Source organism: Penicillium brevicompactum (genome assembly GCF_028827555.1).
Source record: "Penicillium brevicompactum strain IBT 35665 chromosome Unknown utg000006l_segment0_segment0, whole genome shotgun sequence".
NCBI classification, from domain to species: domain Eukaryota; kingdom Fungi; phylum Ascomycota; class Eurotiomycetes; order Eurotiales; family Aspergillaceae; genus Penicillium; species Penicillium brevicompactum.
The window spans coordinates 5,112,793-5,133,770 of record NW_026623209.1 but is presented as its reverse complement, the minus strand read 5'-3'; the positions used below and the strand labels follow the sequence as shown (position 1 = coordinate 5,133,770).

The 20,978-nt window shown below is 51.3% G+C and overlaps 8 protein-coding genes across 8 annotated transcripts; 3 read left to right on the top strand and 5 right to left on the bottom strand.

Moving 5' to 3' along the window:
- Nucleotides 1-896: 896 nt before the first annotated feature.
- Nucleotides 897-4,404, bottom strand: N7506_010167 (serine/threonine-protein kinase; the record flags this gene model as incomplete). Its single annotated transcript, XM_056959460.1, has 3 exons — nucleotides 897-1,165; nucleotides 1,222-4,187; nucleotides 4,247-4,404. Coding segments are annotated over 3 exons (3,393 nt in total), but the record flags the coding sequence as incomplete, so codon positions are not given.
- A 1,216-nt stretch (nucleotides 4,405-5,620) lies between these two features.
- N7506_010166 (GTPase-activating protein GYP6) lies at nucleotides 5,621-8,101 on the bottom strand (the record flags this gene model as incomplete). Its single annotated transcript, XM_056959459.1, has 6 exons — nucleotides 5,621-6,834; nucleotides 6,896-7,038; nucleotides 7,093-7,610; nucleotides 7,698-7,856; nucleotides 7,924-8,026; nucleotides 8,079-8,101. 6 exons carry the CDS (start codon nucleotides 8,099-8,101, stop codon nucleotides 5,621-5,623), a joined length of 2,160 nt encoding a protein of 719 aa, XP_056808849.1.
- Nucleotides 8,102-8,349: 248 nt separating this feature from the next.
- Nucleotides 8,350-9,840, top strand: N7506_010165 (uncharacterized protein; the record flags this gene model as incomplete). The annotated part of the gene is made up of 1 exon (XM_056959458.1): nucleotides 8,350-9,840. The coding sequence occupies one exon, from the start codon at nucleotides 8,350-8,352 to the stop codon at nucleotides 9,838-9,840; it is 1,491 nt and encodes a 496-aa protein (XP_056808848.1).
- Nucleotides 9,841-10,072: 232 nt separating this feature from the next.
- N7506_010164 (uncharacterized protein) lies at nucleotides 10,073-12,555 on the top strand (the record flags this gene model as incomplete). Its single annotated transcript, XM_056959457.1, has 9 exons — nucleotides 10,073-10,110; nucleotides 10,158-10,280; nucleotides 10,328-10,425; nucleotides 10,474-10,629; nucleotides 10,677-11,215; nucleotides 11,270-11,540; nucleotides 11,594-11,766; nucleotides 11,835-12,018; nucleotides 12,068-12,555. 9 exons carry the CDS (start codon nucleotides 10,073-10,075, stop codon nucleotides 12,553-12,555), a joined length of 2,070 nt encoding a protein of 689 aa, XP_056808847.1.
- A 684-nt stretch (nucleotides 12,556-13,239) lies between these two features.
- N7506_010163 (NAD(P)/FAD-dependent oxidoreductase) lies at nucleotides 13,240-14,611 on the bottom strand (the record flags this gene model as incomplete). Its single annotated transcript, XM_056959456.1, has 2 exons — nucleotides 13,240-14,337; nucleotides 14,402-14,611. The coding sequence occupies 2 exons, from the start codon at nucleotides 14,609-14,611 to the stop codon at nucleotides 13,240-13,242; spliced, it is 1,308 nt and encodes a 435-aa protein (XP_056808846.1).
- Nucleotides 14,612-15,797: 1,186 nt separating this feature from the next.
- N7506_010162 (uncharacterized protein) lies at nucleotides 15,798-17,696 on the bottom strand (the record flags this gene model as incomplete). The annotated part of the gene is made up of 4 exons (XM_056959455.1): nucleotides 15,798-15,970; nucleotides 16,027-16,976; nucleotides 17,032-17,504; nucleotides 17,553-17,696. 4 exons carry the CDS (start codon nucleotides 17,694-17,696, stop codon nucleotides 15,798-15,800), a joined length of 1,740 nt encoding a protein of 579 aa, XP_056808845.1.
- A 308-nt stretch (nucleotides 17,697-18,004) lies between these two features.
- On the top strand, nucleotides 18,005-18,883 carry N7506_010161 (uncharacterized protein; the record flags this gene model as incomplete). Its single annotated transcript, XM_056959454.1, has 2 exons — nucleotides 18,005-18,123; nucleotides 18,175-18,883. The coding sequence occupies 2 exons, from the start codon at nucleotides 18,005-18,007 to the stop codon at nucleotides 18,881-18,883; spliced, it is 828 nt and encodes a 275-aa protein (XP_056808844.1).
- Nucleotides 18,884-19,027: 144 nt separating this feature from the next.
- Nucleotides 19,028-20,697, bottom strand: N7506_010160 (sugar porter family MFS transporter; the record flags this gene model as incomplete). The annotated part of the gene is made up of 3 exons (XM_056959453.1): nucleotides 19,028-20,193; nucleotides 20,257-20,439; nucleotides 20,499-20,697. The coding sequence occupies 3 exons, from the start codon at nucleotides 20,695-20,697 to the stop codon at nucleotides 19,028-19,030; spliced, it is 1,548 nt and encodes a 515-aa protein (XP_056808843.1).
- Nucleotides 20,698-20,978: the final 281 nt, after the last annotated feature.

Here is a 20,978-nt window from a genome sequence, read left to right as displayed (position 1 = left end):
ATAACGAATGATGTACCCCCCATGTACTTGTTATCGGCTTATCGTGCCCCACCTTAGGCACCGAGATACACTTTGGTGCTAGACTGCGTCCTGTCTAGTACAGAGTATAACGGAGTATACTGACTCTATGCACCCTTATTACTTCGTACTGTCTAACACTTGTCATGCAATCTCTTACAATGAAACTCCAGGGCTGTACTTAACTACAGGGTGGCACATCTCACTCCCGAGTAAGTAATGTATCACCCCATTATTTCTGGACAGTGGCACAGGCCTGTGAGACCGGGTAAAAAAACCCTCGGCTGACGACGACCAAGACAGACGCCACGCCCAGAACCCCGTTAATGTTGTGCCTGGCACAGTCCCATTCTCGCGTGGGGCATGCGGGGGACTCAATTTGGCTGTACCGAACCATGGGACTTTCTCTGATCAACCTTGGTTCGCTATGTTTTGCATCGTTTGTCTCGAATTCTGTAACGCCCACAATCCTCCAGGGCTCTCTTAAAAGTGGAATTCTAATACTGAGTTTCCTATTCCGTGATTCTACAATATGTTACACATACAAATCCTAGTGGAGCCCAGGTACTCCATAGAATATTCCAAAGAGGTACGGACACTGGTGTGAACGCCAGAGTGGGGGGCACTAGGACTCGCCGGGCGCAGTATGTTTCAAAGTTTCAAAGTCCCGTCTCCCCGCATGTCGGTGAAGCCATGTATTTCAGTTCTCTAATGAAAATATGCAATTCAAAATGCTAAATGCCCCCAACAAGTAAGAATGCGTACGTATAAGACTACCCACAGGCCCCGAAAAAAAAAATGTTCCCCAGATAAATACTGTAAAACGAAATCAACTTTGTGGGGTATCGCGTTATTTTGGATTTTCGATTTAAAAATGCTCAATTTGCCACCATCCACGGATGCTCGAGCACCTCGGTGATGGTCAGCCGGTTATCAACATCACGATCGAGCATCGTGCGGATGAGGTCAATGCAGTCTTCGGAGAAGGGGAGGAAGGGGATCCGGAGGGGGTGGTCTAGGATCTCGTCGACGTTATAGAAGGGGTTTTCCTTGTAGACGATCGTGTAAAGGAGGATACCCAGGGCCCAGATGTCTTGCTCTTTGCCACGATAGGATCGGCCCTGGAGGACTTCGGGCGCGGCGTAATCTAGCACGAAGAAATTAGCATTTGTGAACCATGGCGAGTGAACAGACCAATCTTACCAATCGTTCCGACAAAGACATCGAATGGCCCATTCTTGATGTAGGCCGCGCTGCCAAAGTCGATCAACTTGATTCGCCCTTCACCGTCGAGAACCACATTCTCATCCTTAATGTCACGGTGCACAACCAGTGCCTTGGTATGTAAGTGGTTAGTGGCACCCGCGACTTGTTTGAAGATGTTGCGGCACTCCGACTCGTCCATGTTGGCCTTGAGCTCAATGTAGTCGAAGAGATCCATTCCTGGCAGTCCATGGGGTGTCATCTCAATATAATAGTTGACGTCGTCCTCGAAGAAACCTTCCATCTCGACGATGTTGGGATGCTTGAGTCCATCCCGTCGGAGGAAATCGAGGACATGAATCTCCAAAGGCACAGTCCCGAGACGTCGGTCCCGGGTCCAAGTGTCTACCAAGATGCGTTTCTTGGTGACATACTTGAGAACCATCTTCTTGGTGGGCATTTTCTTCTGACGCGCCAATTTGACTTGTCCATAGGCTCCTTGGCCCATTTCCTCGAGAATGACGTAGTCGTTGATCGTCCGCTTTGCTGCAGGCTCGTTTTTCGCGCTGGTAGATGTAATCTCAGGGATCGGTTGTACAGGACGGTCAGTGAGTGGCTCAGAGGCGGCTTCGCTGAGTTGTTGGCTAAGGTTCGAGGTCGGAGCTTGAATAATCACAGAAGGATCGCGGTTTTCCGTTTTCTGAGAATCAGAGCTTGAGTCTGACGAGCCATTCGAGGCGGGGATGTGTGTCGGTGACGTGGGTTTGGAGGAGGGTACAGACGATGGCGAGAGTCCGGCGGCAGGCCCGGCGGCGTGGAGTTGTCTCGAGTAGGTGATCCACAGAGCATAGACCAGCTCAGTGACTGCAATTGTATCATCGCTATCATCTGAATCACTGCTCCGATCACTGTATTTCTCCGCCTTCTCCTTCGAGAAGAAGGTTCCACTCTTCACAACGCGGAGTTGGATGTCCACAACAATAGTTGAGCCGTCCCTGTGTTTGGCAAGTAGACCACTTGGCTCTGTGAACACAGAAGCAGCATTTGACTTTCCATCGCGGAGAATAGACAAGGTTCTTGCTCGGCGGAAGCTGTGTTCGGGAATGACAATTCCATCCACGAGGGGCACATTATCTTCTTCGGTCAAAACATCCAGGATTTCATCGAAGTCTGGGATGAGTTCGGTGATGTGAAGTCCCTCTGGTCTGGTTTGGCCGAATAAGACGGAAGAGAAGACGGAGTTGGAGCTGATCACGTTCAAAGAAGAAGACGAGAGCACCATCATACCAGCAACATGAGGGAAGCTGGAGACCTGGAGAGTTCGATTTCCCTCGCCCTTGCCGACAGCCACAGGGATACAAACGCCGGCTGCGGTCCGGGCGGCAAAGTGCTTGAGTTGCACAATTTGGTCCAATCCCCTTGCAAAGGATGTTTCAAGGGAGGCCGATGGCAAACAAGGTAAAAGATCAGTGATCGGTTGTCCCTTTTGAACCACAGACGAGCCCCAGATCTTTTCTGAGTCACCCATGGCACCCATGACGGTCCATGAATCGTCACACTGGACGGAGGCGACATTTTCTGTAATCTCTTCCAGGACCCAGATCAGGCCACCGCGCTTCTCCATAACCCACACGCTAGCAGATCCCTTGGTCCCATTGCGCTTTTGGATTGGAACAACGTCGCCGCATAGCAAGACTCCTCGAGACTTGTTTCCGGGGTGGTTATTGTTTCTGGGACCCCGTGTGCTAGAGCCGTATCCATCGTCAGTTTGTGATCTCCGAGACTTTTCGCGGGAAGACGGTTTGCTGAGTAGTTGGGCTGTCACGCCATTCCCGAGACCGCGGAAGTTGGGGTTCACCGCGCTAATGTTGGCTCGTTCCGGCTTAAGTGGCATACGGGCTGCGGCATCAGTACTGGGGTCTCGGAGTTTGGCCTCGAGCCATTCTCTATGTTCCTTTTGCACGACCTCGAGGATACTGATGCGGCGGACTTCGGATTGAAGAACACCAAATATCAGACAAGAGAGATCATTAGCGGCCAGAATGGTCCAGGGTGCCTCGGCTTCGGTCCTGAAAACGGCCTGGGAAACCGGGGTCCATTTGCTGCTATGGGTGTGAAGGGCGGGGATAGGGAGTCCCATTCCAGATGTTGACGAGCCAAGCGAGGAGAACGGGTCTGCCGAAGAGGTGTAAGGTTGCGCTAAAGTTTCCATCAGCTTGCTCTTTTGAGAGACAGAGCAGAGATCTGTGTATGTACGTTTTAAGCTTACGCGCCTGGAAGTTGGTGCCGCGATTAGGTCCCTCCGTTGGTTGGAGATCTGGTCATTGGGTACTGGGCTCATCAAATGGGAGCTGTCAGATTGATGTGACCCCGAGGTGAGAGATTCCTGGGCCATGTCCCGGGTGCTGACTGGAGACAAGGAGTCACCGTCCGAAAAGGCTCTTTCAAACACGTTGTCGCCATTCAATTCCGCTGGTCCTGTGATGGGTCCTCGGCCTGGGATCTGGTGGTCCTGGGTCTCAAGCATGTTTGCCCGGGCGAGCAGGTCCATCATGCCTTGCATCTCCGGGTCCCCACTGACATTGGCTTGGGCGTTGGCTATAGCAGGGTTTGTCGCTGCCCATCCCATGCGGTCGCGCATGAAATCAATAGACCTCTTGAGGATATTTTGACGGCTGTGAAGGAACTCCTCGGACTGCTGAGCAAACGAGAACGAATGCAGCGACTCCAGTGGGAACCTGTGCAAATCCTCCAAGTCCGTGGAACTCGAGCTCATGGACAAACGGCCGGAGTGGGCTCGAGTCGACGAGCGCGAGCGCGGGGAGGGCGAAGGACGTTTGGAAGCCATCGGGGCTAGCGACGACGTAGATAAATTGGGAAGAGTGAGCACGCGGGATGGCTGGTGCTGGCGTATACGATCCAGGCCGGACGGACCCAGTCCATGGTCGCTCTCGAATAACGGGGATCTGAAGTGCGACCAGATGTCAGTTTCCAAGAGTTGTAAAGAAGACCAAGTATCGCTGACCTTGAATTAGGTTCATATCCCGACGAAACGCTGTCGACTGAGCCTCTGACTCGATCTGTTTGTAAGGAAAGTTTGGGGAATCCGGACTCAGACTCGGGCGACTCTGAGAGGGGACCTAACGGCGACGAAAGAGGACTCGGCTCGCCTGTGTGTGCATATCTGATCAGCGTGATTCACCTCGCATCTCATCAACTCAATCGGCGCGTGCCGAAGTTTCCATTCCACGGGCCTTTGCGATGTGATCCACTCGAATCATCCGGACGGTCGATCTCCGCGGTCATGTGCAGCTCCCAAGCATGTGCTGGACAGTAGTTGCTTGGTTGCTTCTGACTGGAGGGACATGGCGCCTCCGGGTGTTTCGACTCGATGCGATGATGTCGAAATTTTGAGTGGTCGCATATATCCCCACCTCCGCTAGTTCCTCAAGGCCCATGGAATGTGAAACAACGACCATGTAAAGGGTCAACAGTAAAAAGCATGTGAAATTGACTGACCATCAGGGTTGAAAACCGATCCCATTCCCGCCTCTCTGATTCTGCACTTGGGACGAAACAAGGTCAGATGATTTTAAAGGAAGGACTTCAAAGCAAGATAGGATGCGACAGTCATTCGCAGCTGCGACGGAGGTTGGGAGGGCAGCTGCCTCGTGGGGTCTCAGGCGGCATATGTGGCGTCGCGGCGAGGCACGCGAAAAGTACGAGGTTCGATCGATTTAAAGGGGGGAGAAGTGAAGAAAAAGAAAGCAGCGGGGGATGGTGGGGATAGGAAAATGCCAAATGCCCAAATGCCAAATGCGAGCAAAGGGACTGGGTCCCTTCCGTGATGTAATGCGAGTCTTTCTCTTCTTCTTTTCTTACTCTCTTGTTCCTGTCTTTCTTTTCTTTTTTTCTTGGGATTTTATTGAATTGTTTCCTTTCGAAATGACTGTGATTTCCATTGGCTGACGTAGGGGGGTTTCTACTAGTTATACTACCCGTGGACTCTACCACATCACGACCAGATAGAACGACATCATCAAGTCCGCAGTCGGCAACCGACTGAGTACTTCAAAGAACGGGGTGCTCAGACTATTATTTACCCCGCTTCGCCAACACCACATGTCACTACCAGGTCGCTGCCAGGTATCTGCTATAGATCAAGAACCGATGATGCAAAGTGGCTTGCCTCAATAGATCCGAGCGCCTGGTGGGACCTGAAGGATACTCGCGCTTAAATATTCGTAAATTGAGATATCTTAAAACCATGCCAGATTTGCTAGAGCTCCCTGTCAAAAAGTCAAACACCAACAGAATCATGCAGCCTAGGAGATAAGAAGTGGGCCTGGCGTAAGACTTTGCATGGTCGGAACGTTAACGGGCATCAGATTGGAGGATATCACAATGGGCCAGCCCCTGACAGAGGGTCCCGGGAGCCCCGAAGGCTGTGTAGTGCCAATTCACCAGGCTCGGCATCGGTCCCTGGAACTTCTCCACCAGATCCGAACAACGCACTGTGCTTTCCTCGGTTTTGATCAAGATGCCTAGTCTGCTCCGGCGGAGGGGATGAACTCACAAATCCCGACAGGTTCCGACCGCCACCAAGCATCCATGAAAATCCCGAGTCTGTGAGAGATGGTCGCACAGCTCCTCGCGAAGATGCCCGCGCGGCCTCGGACTTTTTGCCAGTGTTCATCGGACCTGCTGGGGCGATGCCGACGGGCTTGGAGGTTCCACTATCGGCAGTCGGCTCGGTCCAATCCGTATTATCGGGATGGCGAGTTTGTAATGAAGACTTGGTTGTCGGAATATCAATGCCTTTTTTGCTTGTTGGTGACTTGGCATTGTCTGGCGGGCTACTCAGCGTATCTTTGTCGGACTCTTCGCCTGACGGAACTCCAAATGTCCCTGTCTCGATAGAAGGATCTTGCAGGCAGGCCTGCACGCCCTCGGCTTTGGCCAGTGCATCTTTCACGGCACTGTTGGCATCGGAGCCCAGGCCATTAACATTTGCCAATTGTGTGCCAAGATCATCAAGCGCCTCACGCAAGATAGAGGCCAGAGCTTTATTTCTTTCATTCAGAAGATCGATCTTTGCTTCCAGCCCTGCTGTGACAGCTAGACTCGTAGATGCCTTGGATTGAGCTTCCGGGGCCTTCTCGGCTGAAACAGGCCTGGGAGCATAGCGCATGTTTGGTTCATAGTGCATCGTTTGCATATTTTTCCTGGCTTCGGTCACAGCACCGCGTACGGCTTTGGCCACGCCCCAGGATTCTGTACGGCGTTGGATTCCCTGAGAGACATCCTGGAAGATGGATTCCAGGCTCTTTGGCGTGTTGCGAGCGGAAATATGAGAGGGTGAATTACTTTCACTGCGTCTTTTGAAATCATCCCATAGGAAAGCTCTCCTCGTTGGCCGAGTGCCAGACTGGGCGCGAATTTTCGAATCAGGTGGTCGACCCGAATATTTCGATATGATGAAATTACCCCGATCTGCTGTAGGATTCTGTTCCAAGTAGAGCGCATCTTGTACAAAGGTCTGAGGGGCGTGAGGTTCAGGCGAGGGGTATCGAAGTACCAGCGTCAATGCGGTGGTATAATCTGCCTCGAGTACTGCATGATATGTTAACGGGCTACCTTTGAGCAACAGCGCCCTGAAACGATTGAAACTCACGTTGCCAGCGGATTCGAAGCAACATTGCAATGCAAGTAAAGTCAACAAGATCGGACCTCAGCCCGTGAGCAAACAAAAGATCCCACATCATCAGCACATCATCAAACGGAAATTCTCGACCAAAAAGCAAGCGCATCCAACGGCTTCAAAACGAGTTAGATCATTCCAAAGGTCTGTACGATCTGACAGGGACTCACGTCAAGAAAATTTGCGGCAAAACCTCGACTGCCTCCAAATGCTCCGCTAGTTCATGATCAATGATCGTCAAAGCTTCCTTATGCAAATATTGACACCGTTCAACTATTGGGATCGTATCCATCTGACCATTGACCGACCGCGTCTCTCCATGCTCATAGTATGTGCGAGCTGTCTGCATGACGGACAGAAATAGCGTGAATGAATCATGTTCCACAAATTGAGGATCGAGAAGCTTCAGCATCAAACCATCCCTGTGTTCCTGGGTTGCGTCAATCTCTCCAGATTTTGTATCGATAGAGTCGCGGTCCACGGCCCAAAGGATTGGCGCAAGTAATTCGTGCATTCCTTGTCGATAACCCACATCCGGGTTAAGTTTCGAATAGACGAACAAAACATCAGTCAATTTGGATTTGGTGTCGGGTTCGTGGAAGAAGAAGTTTTCTTGCAGACATCGGTCAACATCTTGCAAGATCTCCGCGCGCAGTGCCTCGTCGTTTCGTAGTGTTTGCCATGGTGACTAGGGGTCGTGTAAGCTGGACTCAACCAAGCATAATTTTTTCCCGTCGTAACCCCTGAACAGAGAGCGAGGCGCAAGCACACCTACCTGCTCATCATCCGCCAGCGGATCAACAGTCGATTCCAAGTCATCTGGGTGTTCAATGTATTTCAAGAAGTGGTCTCGTAGCGCACGATACGCGTCTCGGGATTCCTCGAGCTTAGGCGCCCACTCATTTCGGTCCAACCCGTCGAAGATCAGAAATGCCTGCGGTGGAAATAAGTACAGCATTCAAGAAAACGTGTTGGTGAGCCCACGGAACCTTCCAACAAACGGACCTCAGGCCGTCATTGCACAGGTCCCCTCGCTCGGACTGCAGCGCCGCTCGAAGGTCGGAGGGTGTCTCATGGTCGGAGAACGTAATGTCCCATCTCTTCCTGCAAGGGTCAGCACGAGAATAGCTTCAAGTCCACTGTATGCAATGCTCACCTGGTCTCCTCAATGTTTCGCATCGCTGGTGTTGTGATGAAAGAAGATGAGGGGATGCGGGCGATAACGTAGACCGCCTTATCGCGCTACTCGCATTGCGACATTCCACCGGACATCCATGGATGTTCCTTCGGATTGGTTCGCCGGGGAAACTGATATCCCTACGATCAACTCTATTTGAGGATACGCTGCACGAAGCCTGTGGCTGAAATCTGCCCACGCCCCGTATTGCTCTCGCACTGTACCACAGTTTCAGGGCAAGGTTCCGACCATGTCGGCGGATTTGTTAGCAGAGTTCGGCCAGGCACCTGCCCCATCAAAAGATCAGTCAGGTCGACGAACAGTGCAGCATCAAACAGGGTCATTGTTCGATGATCTAGATGACCAGAGCGGCTTCGCCGGATCATCGGGAACTTTACACAACGGACCCCAAAATACATTACCTACGTCCAATGCCCCGAGGCAGACTCTTGCACACCAAGGCTATGAGTTGCCTACGAATCAAAATAGTGATGTTTTGTTCGATGTAGCATTCGATGCACCGGCCAGTGACACTGACGATGACTGGGGTGAGTTTGAGGGCCCCGAGTCGAGTAAACAAAATACGCCACTGTCAGCGGCACCTCGACCAACAGGACCTTCAATCACAAGTTCTTACCCAGTACAAGACCCTCTCGGTGCAGTTGACTTGCTAGACTCACTGTCGCTCCAAGACTCGGCACCTGTCGTGAAACGGCCATCAAAATATACCTCAAGGAAGGAAGTTGCCAGTCCCAGCACACAACCAGCTGAAACGAAATGGGACGACGAATCGTTTGATGACTGGGGCGACTTTGCGGATGCGCCCAACCAACCTGAATCAAGACCCCCGAAGAAATCTTTGCCGACAAAATCACATACAAGCACCGTTCAGAAAACACCCCAGAAGCTACCTCCAAAGATAACTGAGAATATCAAGCCAGCTGCGCCAACCTGGGATGATGAATCCTTTGGTGACTGGGGGGATTTCACAGATGGACCTAGTGTACAGCCTGTCACCAACCCCAAATCCACGCCCACACCACCAATCTCCAGCCCTTCTCCAAGCAGCTTTACTTCCGGGGGCGTAACTCCCGCGAGTAATGTCCGTCCGACAAACATCCCACCCCCATCTGTTCTTCTTGAGCTATTCCTTGACGTGTTCGAAGGCCTTCACAAAGAGGCTGCCTCCGCAAAGTCACAACTACGATCCCAAACTTCACTCACAGCCTCTGTCTCAGCGACCGCATCAAATATACACAACGCCCTTCAATCGGCTGCCCGCGTCATTGCAGGCCGAAGCCTCCGCTGGAAACGCGACACCATCCTCAGTCAGAGCATGCGAATTGGTCCTGCCCGCTCCGGCAAAGCTGGTGGCATGAAGCTCAACAGCGTGAACAAACAAGAGAACATTAAAGAGGAACAAGATGCCGTTGACGTACTTATTGCTTGGCGGGAACGAGCCGCAATCTTCAACGCTGTCTTGCAGGGAGTAGGCCAAAAGCCGATCCCTGCAGTCGCCGATCCCAGTGCACTTAAAGTAATTACAGCCCGGGCGGACCAAGGCGCGCTCAAGGCTGCACATCCCTGTGCGCTTTGTTCGCTCAAACGTGACGAGCGGGTACTCCGGGTAGACGAACAAAACGTGCAGGATAGCTTCGGAGAGTGGTGGACAGAACATTGGGGCCACACAGCATGTAGGCAATTCTGGGACGCCAATCGATACCTACTTGGGCAACGATAATAATCCAGAATCAAAAAGGATACTCTTATCTAACAAAATACAAACGAATTGCCCAAGACGTCTGACCGGGAGGGAACCCGAGTGTTTAGCGCGGAGATAAGCCCTTTCGTATCGCAGCGAGGGCCAAGCACTCTGATTCGAGGATCGAGGCAGTACTGAAGTTCCACCCCTCACGGTTTTCCCCGCATTATCTCCAAATGACACTTCCACCATACCTATCCCACAAACACATATGGCGGATGGAAGAGTTACAAAGCGGTCGTCAAATGCGTGAGTAGAGTCCCCTGGCGGAGTTTCGTGGCTGACAACGCGTTCAGTTGTGTGCGATGCCGGAGGCAAAAGATCAAATGCTCCGGATCGCAGCCTTGCGACGGCTGCAGCAAGCGAAAGCTTTCATGTGTTTTCAATGACCGCGATCAGAAGATTCTAGTGACGAGAGGGTAGGTCTAGTGCGGGGCGCAGAAATACTCGTCGCTAATTGATGCAGATACATCTTGGAGCTGCAGCAGAAGATCGCTCGCATAGAGCAAAGCGAGAAAGGCCAAGCCAGTCCTTTTAGCTCTAACTTTGAGACCCAACATACAGGTGTGTATTGGTCTCATGCTATGGAACACATTTTCTGATCTGTCTTAGATCCAAAAGATGGCGGAAGCGTACCTCCGCTGGACAGGACTGCCACTCCGGAAAATCAAGATGACTCCCAGGAGCTGGAAGACCCAGAGTCTGGTCTCGCTAATCCGTTATCGAATGGTCCCCCTGCTTTTATGTCTGCGGCAAATGGACGGACATGTAAGTTATCCTCCCATCGCGGAGTAAGACCGAACTGATGATTCCAGTCTATCTTGGAACATCTTCCAACTGGTCGTTCACTCGACGGGTTCTCAGCCTCGCTCACCAGCACTTTTATCAGACAGCATTGCCCACAGAGGCTTTATTGTTTGACGAAACTACTTACCAGTTGGGTTGGAATGGGCTACGAACAACCCCAGGCCCGGACATGCCGATTGTTCCGACTCGCGACCACACCATGTATTTGATAAACGCAGTACAATTCCGCTGCGGACAGCTATACCATCTCTTCGAAGAATCAGAGTTTATGAATTCTTTGCAACAGTTCTACTCTGGTGATGGAGAAGACATGACAAATAGCCTGTGGTATATTCACTTTCTTCTGATCTTGGCTTTCGGAAAAGGATTCGTTCAACCCAAGGCCCAAGGCAGAAAGCCACCAGGTGTAGGCTACTTTGTCAGAGCTCTGCAGCTCTTACCGGATCCTAGTGCCCTTTACCGGGATCCCATGCTCGGCACGGAGATTCTCTGCTGTATCGCCTTATATTACCAATGTGTCGACTATCGCACATCGGCACATAACTATGTGAGATATCCGTATTACTACTCGCGCATGCGGGACTTACTGACCATTATCTAGATTGGTCAAGCTATGCGCATAGCCATGGCACAAGGAATGCACACCAACATGCCAGTTGATGACCTCGGACATGAAATGGTTCAAAGGTGCGGTAAGATCTGGTGGACCATCTACATACTCGATCGAGAGATGACATCGTTGATGGGACTACCTCAAACCATCAATGATCGTTATATCCAAACCCAGATACCAGAATTTGCAGACGCGACAGAAACCATGTCCCTCAGCATGCACATCAAACTGTCTCAGATCATTGCCGAGGTTAACAGTAGTAAGGCCCCGATACCCTAACTCATATTTGCATAGCCCTAATCCTCTGTGCAGCAATCTATGTCATCGACGGCCGCATCAAGCGAACCTTTCTCCTCAGCACGAAATCAGCCTTGGCAAATATAGCAGGACTAGCCGATGAGCTTCGCCAATCGTTCCCACTACACTTGGAACCATCTAGCGGGGTGTCGCGACTATCGGCATACCTGCATCTCCAATACCATCAGGTGAGTCTCGATTATTCAAACAACACACCGTGGGGAAGTTGTAATGACTGACTGCGTCACCTATTCAGTGCATCATTCTCGCAACTAGACCCCTTCTCTTCTGTTTCCTCAAAATCCGCCTTGAGTCTCCAGAGTGCTTCCTAGAGACCCTCAATACCTCTCGCAATGTGCAGAATCTGATGCAAATGTGCCTTGAATCTGCCCATCACATCATAAGCATCCTCAACAGCCTCCAGAGTCAAGGACTCCTAGGTACGTCAAGTATGAGCTCTCAAAAATAACCATTCTGACTCGAAGATAGAAACCTTCCTCCCCTTCGATCTCGAATCAGTCTTCGTTTCAACCGTCATCCTGCTCATCGGTCCCGCAATCGACCCCCGCCTCCTCGAAACCCATCCCACCTGGCTCGACAAAGCCTACTCAATCTTCGACGAGATGATCGGAGACGGTAATCAAGTCGCAAGCTTCCGAAGAGCAGAGCTACAGCAATTAGACGAGACCTTGCTGGGTTGTATATCAGGCAGTCACCCCGGTCCGTTGGCAGCTCCTGCTTTCTATCAGCAACCCGATGGTTTGCCTCGCCCGTCATCACCATCAACGTCGATTTCAGCGTCCATCCAGCAGCCTGTGCGATATGACGCACTTCTGAGGCCGGTCCATGAGCTGGATGGGGAGTGTGACTTTGGTACGATGCTGACATCGGCTGAGATCATGGCTGTTGCGGATTCTATCGAGACATTTGATACTGAGTGGGTATCTAATGCAATGGTGGAACATAGTATCTGGTGAACGTCAGCTGGGCTTGATGAATCTTTATGTGCGAATGTATTAGTAGTCTTGAGCATGATGACGGGGCAAAGCCCTTAGCAAAGATGAACTTCACCAATGACAATGCTGTCCAAGTCACCAGTAGAACATGTTGCGTTCTAACACGAGTTCAAGGCTTGACTATCTGGATATGCCAATCAATCTTCTATACAAGAGAGCGCCGCCAAGTATGGAGATTGGTTTGCTGTACGGCTTCCTATCTGGGAGGATAGAGAGCATATTCCGTCGGTCAAAACCCGTCAGAAGTGGTGAGTAGTTAATGCTGAGGGGTGGCCAAGCGGGAAACAGCCCGGACAGGCTGTCCTGCTTCAACTCCCCTCAGCCGCCAGGGAGAGATTGCCGTTTACGGAAGTGCCTTTGATCTTCCAGGAAGTGATACTACGATCTTCTACGTTCAATCCCTGGCACTACCTTTTTTTTTTTTTTTTTTTTCCTCCTTTTTCTTTGCCACCTTCTCTCTCACTTTTTGATTTCTTCTTGCCTCTTTGGCTCACATAACACATGCAGGTCTTCCACGAGGTTTCAATACTGTACACACGAGCCTACATGGGTCTAGACAGCACACCATATGGAACTTGGCAGAAATCAAAAAGCGATGTGAAAAATGCGATTTATAATGCAACAATATTACGAATTCGAAAGCATCTAAAGCTTAGACAAGACCTTCGGCCGGATCTCAGAGAGCTCTTTTGACTCTCCAAGTCGCCAACTCACATCACCACCCCAGTTTCCTTTCCCTTCATTGGGATCAGACTGCTTCCACCGCCATCTGGAATTGCGCTGTTGGCTATGTGCCAGGAAATCTGAAACCCATGATCCAAAGATCGGGAACATCTTAAAGCCATGTCCCGAATCACCAGAAAGCACAACAACAGAGTCTGAAGTCCCAGGAATATAATCAATGATAAAGTCCGAGTCATCCGTATCAGCAAACCAGCAAAGAGACCTCTTAACAAGAGGACGGTTCGCCAGTGCAGGGAAAGTATGTGCCAGAAGTTTCCTCATCTGCTTCTCATCATTTTCCGGCACGAACGCACTTTCCTCCAAATTGTCAGGGGCATATGAGATACCAGTCTTTGGGTCCGTGTTGACGAAACCACCACCCATAGGACAGATCTTCAAGAGGTTGGTCTTGGGATCGGGCTCAAATAGGAAACCCAGATCACGGGCGTAGGTAATAGGGATACCACGCAGCGCAGAAGTTTCTTCGTCGGTAAGTTGGACATGCGCAACAGACCAGGACTTGGCGACGACCTTCTTGCCTAGCTCAGGGACAAGACGACCGACGGCACCTCCAGCAGCGACGATGACTAGAGACGAGGGGTGGAATTTGCCATCCTTGGTGCGGATTCCGGAGCTCTTCCGGCCTTGAAGTGTGCTCACGTAGACAACTTCGTCGACTGCGCCGTTCTCGCCGAGGAAGAAGCGGACTCCGGCTGCTTGTGCAGCTCGGTATACTGCTGCGAGGGCATCGCCGGAATGAGCGTATCCGTCGTAGCGGTTCAGGTATCCGTTCCAGCCGGTCAGAGGACCATCGAGCTGCCAGCAGGCCTGGCGCACATCATCCAAATTATCGAGGGGCACCACGTGAGGCTTGATCTGAGCATCTTTTTCCGCTGAAGCTCGGAATCTTGCGAGAGTGTCGATGGCTTTTTGGGAGGCGTCACCAGATACGCAATGCAAGAATCCGGTCTGGTGGAAGAAGGGAGCAAAAAGAGGGGTCTTCCATTCTGCAATGGCTTTCTATAAAAAAAAAAAAAACAATCTTGTCAGAATAGTTCCGTCATAGGGTTATTGGAATACTCACCTTTGTCAGATCCGTATAGAAAGGATCCTCATACTCGGCGCGAACAATCTTGTTCAGATCATTGGCCGCTGAGTAACGAGGAGGAATGTGATCATCTTTCTCGTAAACCGAGATGTTCGTAAAACCAGATCGAGTCAGATGCAAAGCAGTGGATAATCCAAAGGCTCCACCGCCAACAATGATAATCGGATCAGACTTGGCGACGCCCATCTTGACAATGCAATGAAAGTTCAATGACAAAAAGAAACACACAGGCGAACTTGCAGTTATATCTCGGTGTCGGATGACACTTTTGCAGCTATCGTGTATCCGGGTTCGTTACCGGTCTATCGCAAGTGCGGGGGGCCAGGTGCGGAGAAGTGGGCCATCGGGAGGCCTCCCGGTGTTTGATAACGCGCCTGTTGATATGAAACTGGGAAAGATAGTCATGATAGTCATCTATGGATGTAAACCCGGGGTCCATTGGTAAACAAAGCCGAGCCAAGGGCGGATTTAGCATCATATATGTCCGGGCCCGCCCCGGAGCCGCGGGGTCTGCAGTGATCGGTTACGATGTACAGTACTTTGGTTGGCTGCGGATCGTGGCATGTTGCACCCCTCGTGGGTTGATCCGTGGATTTCTTTCCAACAAAATGAGACTCGTGGCGGACTTAGGGGCTTCATTTGGTGATCTCAGAAATGTGACTTGTTTGGTCCTTTGGGCTTCTTGGATATCTACCCTGACAAGATGTCATAGAATGAACCAATGAGCTAGACCTTATCTTCTCAATAATTTCAAGCAAGATACATCACCGCTCACAAGCGTCTCACCTATCTATCTGTCATCATTTGTTTCCACTGCCTCTGTTTTCTGTGCTTTTCGAACGCGTTTTTCGGTATCCTTCCTTCATTTACATCCTGCATGATCATATCTTTCAGGTCAATATAGATAATGTATTCAAACCTCTTCAAAAAAGCTTGAAGGCATGTGTTTAGATTCTAATCTACAATTCAATTGAGATATCAAATCAAACCGCGATTGGTATGACGTCATAGTATGGTCATGATGAACTATTAGATGCACGGATTTCAGATCGACAAGCACATTCATGAGACTGGGCTAAAATGAGTTTGCAGATCGGAAATTCCATGACAACTGACCCTTGTTTTGGCCGCCCATTGGGCCATTCCTGTTACACAACACCTCAGGAAACCGTTTGCCCAAATTTCCAAGGTCCTTCACACCTGGAACCGCAACATTAGCCAATGTGGTACTCCGTAGTCTGCTTTAACTCCAGGGCTGCTCCTCCGCCAAAAAGATTGTAGAAAGCAGAAATGCAAGATTGATTGAAGTGTGAGAATACATATTTTGCTAATGAAGTTTCTACAATATATTTCGTGTCACATCGTAGCACACTCAGTGGTTGCTGGGGTAAGTGAATCCCTCCTGGCCGAAGAACTCTTCCTTGATCAAGCGCGGGCTGACGAAGCGGCGCAGGGGGTCGGAGCTACCAGCCTTGTCGTTGGTGCCACTAGCGCGGGCACCACCGAAGGACTGTTGGCCAATAAGAGCAGCGGTGGTCTTGCAGTCTAAAGGGGAAATCGTTAGTTTTGAATACTGGATTGCGAGTTAAAATGAGACTTACTGATGTAGAAGTTACCGGCAGAGTAGCGGAGCTTGTCCTCAGCCTCGCGGATAGCAACGCGATCCTTGGCGAAGACGGCACCGGTCAGGGCGAAGCCACCGCCGTTCTGGTCGACGGACTTCAGAACTGAGGACCACTCAGCATCCTTGTAGATGTGCACAGCAAGAACGGGACCGAAGATCTCCTCGTTGAAGAGAGCGTGGTCGGGTGAGTCGGCGAGGTACACAGTGGGGTGCACGTAGTAGCCGACAGACTCATCGTAAGTACCACCGGCAAGCAACTTGAGGGAGGGATCCTTGTTGCTGGCGTCAATGATGGTCTTGATCTTCTCGAAGGAGCCACGGTGGATCACGGGACCCATGTAGGCCTCCAAGTCCTTGTCGGGGTTTCCAATAGTGATCTCGCTGATACCGGCCTTCAATTGGGACAGGAACTTCTCTGCCTTGGACTCAGGCAGGTAGAGACGGGAGGTAGCAGAGCACTTCTGGCCCTGGTACTCGAAGGAGCCACGGATGGTGTGGTTGACAGCGCTGGAGATGTCGGCGCTAGGGTGAACAAGGTGGAAGTTCTTTCCACTGGTCTCAGCAACGAAGCGAGGGAACTCGCGGTAGGTCTTTGCGGCAACACCCTGGCCGATGCGGCCGTACAGCGAGCGGAAGACATCGGAGGAACCGATGAAGTTCAGACCGGCAAAATCGCGGTGGGAGAGGGCAGTGTCGGTGATGGCTTGCGCATCGCCAGTGACGAATTGGATGACGTTAGGAGGAAGACCAGCTTCCAGGAGAATCTTGTAGAGCAGGGTGCTAGCGTAGACGTTGGAGGGCGAGGGCTTCCACAGCACCACGTTACCCATGATGGCAGGGCCGGCAATCAGGTTTCCACCAAGAGCAGTGAAGTTGAAGGGGGAGATGGCGTAGACGAAGCCCTCTAGAGGACGGTAGTCAATGCGACTGCGGAATTGTTAGCATGTGATTTGGACAAGCTTGGAGATATTGCGCAACATACCTCCACATGCCATCGCTGCCGCGAGTTGGCTGCTTTTCCAGAATCTCAGCTGCCCAGTTGCAGTTCAGACGGAAAAAGTCCGCCAACTCAGCTGCGGCATCAATCTCTCCCTGCCAGATGTTCTTTCCCTGGCCAAGCATGGTAGCCGCAATGATGTCGTATCGGTATTTGGTAGTGAGCAGCTCAGCAGCCTTGAGGAAGATCGAGGCACGATCGACGAATGGGGTATCTTGCCAGCTCTGCTTGGCCTCGAGAGCTTTCTCAATGGCGGTCTTGGTCTGTTCTTCGGTTGCGAGAGGGTAGTTTGTGAAGGTAGTGGCATGTTCGGCGGGCAACGGCTGGTCAATGGACTTGGAGCTTGCTTGGAGCTTTCCGTCGAAGAAGAGCTCACTCCGCACGGGCAGCTGGGAGCGGAGCTTGGTGAGAGCTTCCTCGAGCTTGGCGCGCTCTGGAGAGCCCTTGGTGTACAGAGGCTATATTTCATTAGCTGATGCTCCAATAAACTCTTTTGGTAGACTCACGTTAGGCTCGTTACGAGCATCGGGGAGACGGAAGGGCATGGTTGTCTTGGAACGGGCCTGGATAGAGAGCCCTGCGGGGACAGAGCGAAGGCGAGGGCCAGTAGGCCGTGCCGAGCGCATTCTCATGAGTGTGGCTGTAGACATTGCGGCAGACTTGACTCAATGTGAAATGTGAATTGGAAAAGATCAATCCCAGCAGGCGAGTCGATTGATTTAAAGAGCCAGGACCCCTCATGGAAATATCGGAGGCTTGTCCGTTTACCCCACAATTTGCATTTGGATAACGACCGAGCTTGGATCCAGGCGATAAGGCTAGGTGGGTTGCTGTATGGTGTATGCAGCGTCGGAAGGCCTCCCGGTGATTGTATTGGGCGGATTGACTTGCCTTTTATCAAACAGATTCGAAGTAGATAAGCAGCAGGAGGGTCAGAATGTACTATAGAACCTAAACCATGCAAGAAATCGAAACACACCACTGGAAGAGCCCCCAGCTGGGACATATCGCAGGCGATATTGCAGCAGCAGCTCTCTCGGCAAGTCTCGTCACGCCCGCTGTCGCGATTATCGACAGGTCAGTACCGAGACAAGCGCGAGGATGAACCATAGCCTAACAAGCGCCCAGATCACTCGTCGAGCAAGCTGCATTCAAACAGCCCATTCTCCGCGGACTACGTCGGCATGCAGTCGGGGCACTCCGACAACCGGGGCTGTTCATCGCTTCAAAGCCCATGGCTCTGGTATGGGCCATGTACGGGGCAACGTATTCCGTGGCAAACATGACCGATACTATCAGTCGCAAGCTAGAGATAGCCGCGGCGGGTACAGTGACGTTTGCCACTACAATACTGGCGAATGTGCCGTTAGCGCTGTGGAAGGACATGTCCTTTGCGCAGGCATACGGCACCGGCAGGGGGCCCGATGCCAAGACTGCGCACGTCCCCGTCCCCGTGCTCAACAGGTCGATGGCCCGTGCGGCCGCTGCGATCTTCCTCGTGCGCGACGGCGTGACGATCTTCGGCTCCTTCACTTTAGCGCCCTATTTGTCGGATGCCATCCCCGACAGCTGGGCGACGCATCCCCATGCGAAGCCGATCATTACACAGTTAACCGTCCCTGTGTTGACTCAGCTGGTAGCTACCCCGCTACACCTTCTGGCGTTGGATATGTACACTCGCCAGTATAGGATTCCCTTTGTGGACAGACTGAAGCATTCACAGCAATATGTTGTGTCGTCAACTTTGTTACGCGGTGTTCGCATCATCCCTGCTTTTGGAATTGGCTGCCTGGCAAATATAGAGTTACGAGCTGCTTTCCATGAGAAATTTTCATAATCAAATGAATTGTTCATCTAAACCGTTGTGTCTATTTCTATTTCGAACCAAACATTGAAAAAATGCATTAAATCTGCCGTTGGGAAATACTCAACGACCCAATTGCGTCCAAGGAACATTCTTGAGATTCTTGAAGCCCTTAATTTAAGCATGCTCGACCTGCTTTTCATCAATACCCTTTTCCGTCTCATCAATATGGGCCAAAATCTCTGCCTGATAAGGCATTTGACGAGCAACACGAACTGTATCGAGTACAGACTTTGACTGGACAAATATGTCGTCAATCTCCTCAAGCGTGCGACCCTTGGTCTCGGGACAGAGGAAGTAGAAGAAGATGCACGCAAATGCGCTAATGCATGCGTAGATGATGTAGTACCGCCAGCTAATCGTGGCGAATCCGACAGGGCTAACCTCAGCCAGCACGAAATTGAAGAGCCAGTTCGCTGCGGCTGACATGGCCGTCACTTGAGCACGAGTACGCAGAGGGGCGATCTCTGCTGCGTACATGAACGGAACCAGGAAGAGACCGATGGGGAAACAGAAGAGCGCCATAAAGTAGAACAAGAGGGAAGCTCCAGCCGCAGATTTGTTTCCCAAATCACTTGATAGCCCAGCCAAGCAAGCTTGGGCGACAGTCATTCCCACAGCAGCGGCGATGAATAGCGGTCGACGCCCAACACGGTCAATAAGCAGTACTGCCAGACCAGCTGCGATGAACTGCCAGATCTGTAGACACCCGGTGATGATTCGTGACAGGGTACCTGAATACCCCAGGTCACCTTCAAATATGGTATCAGAGTAGAAAGTAATGATGTTGACTCCTGTCATTTGGGCCAGAATGTTGACACCGACGGCGAGGATTGTACGATGCAGATGTCGGTTTTTAGTGAGCGCAAAAGGCGAAGAGGAACCCGACGACTCAGCATTTTGGTCCATCACCAGTGATTGGCGGATGATATCCATCTCTTGTAATACGTGCTCGGAGTCAACGGAAACATCTTCTATGCGAGCCAACACTGCGGCGGCCTCTTCCAATCTTCCAGCTCGTGCAAGCCAGCGAGGTGATTCAGGAAGTAGCATGATGCAGCCGACAACTATAAGGGCGAAGAGGCCTTGGAAGGCAATGGGGAAGCGCCAGCTGACTGAGTTGTCACCGACATAGTAAAGTCCGAATTCCAGCCATGTCGCGAGCACAATGCCGCCAATAGCAAACCACCCCTCGAGTAGCACCATTCGTCCACGAGCCTTGGCCAAGGATGACTCGGAAACATACATGGGGATCGTGGCTGTGAAACCACCCACTCCCAGACCTATACCCAGTTAGATACAGATCAATTGATGCAACGCAAATTATTGTGAGGCTTGAAGCATACCAGTGATCACTCTACCAGCAATAAGTTGGCCAAGCGCAAAAGGAGTCGACTGGATGACGACACCAACCAGAGCGATGCAGCCGGCAAGAAAGATGGTCTTGCGACGGCCCAGCCTGTCACCCAGAAAAGCACAGGAACCAGCCCCGAGTGCACACCCAACCTCATAAATGGCAACCGTTGTTCCTGTCTCGAGTTAGATCATCGCCTTGAAATTCTGGAGACTTTTTTCCGAAAGCACATACCTTGGATGGTAGAATTGTGAGATTTCTGACTGCCAGTGGTATGCACGGTGTCGATCTGAGGAAAGACCGCGATGAACGAGCCCAGCGTCAACAGCCCATTAGAAACCGCCTGATCATAGCCTTGGAGCACAAAGCCAACAGCTCCAATCAGACCAATAACCAGGCTAAGTGGTTTCCCTTTGAGCTGTCCAGAAACCATAATGGTCGCTTCTTCACTTTTTTTCGCGTCTTTCGGGACGGCTTGCGGTACTAAGTCTGTCGGAAGGAAATATTTCTCCTTCAGCTCCCCGACGCAAGGGGGAAAAAGCGTCATAAAGTACAAGAAAGAGCCGATATCGCCGAAAAACCAATGTAACGGCCCCCGCTACTGAAGCGAGGGGCCCCAGACTGCTAAGGCTGGCACCTGGGGGAAGACAAGCTTACCAAGCTTCGGAGGTTCACCGAATATACCAATCAGCCAGTCGGATCTTACTAGAAGTG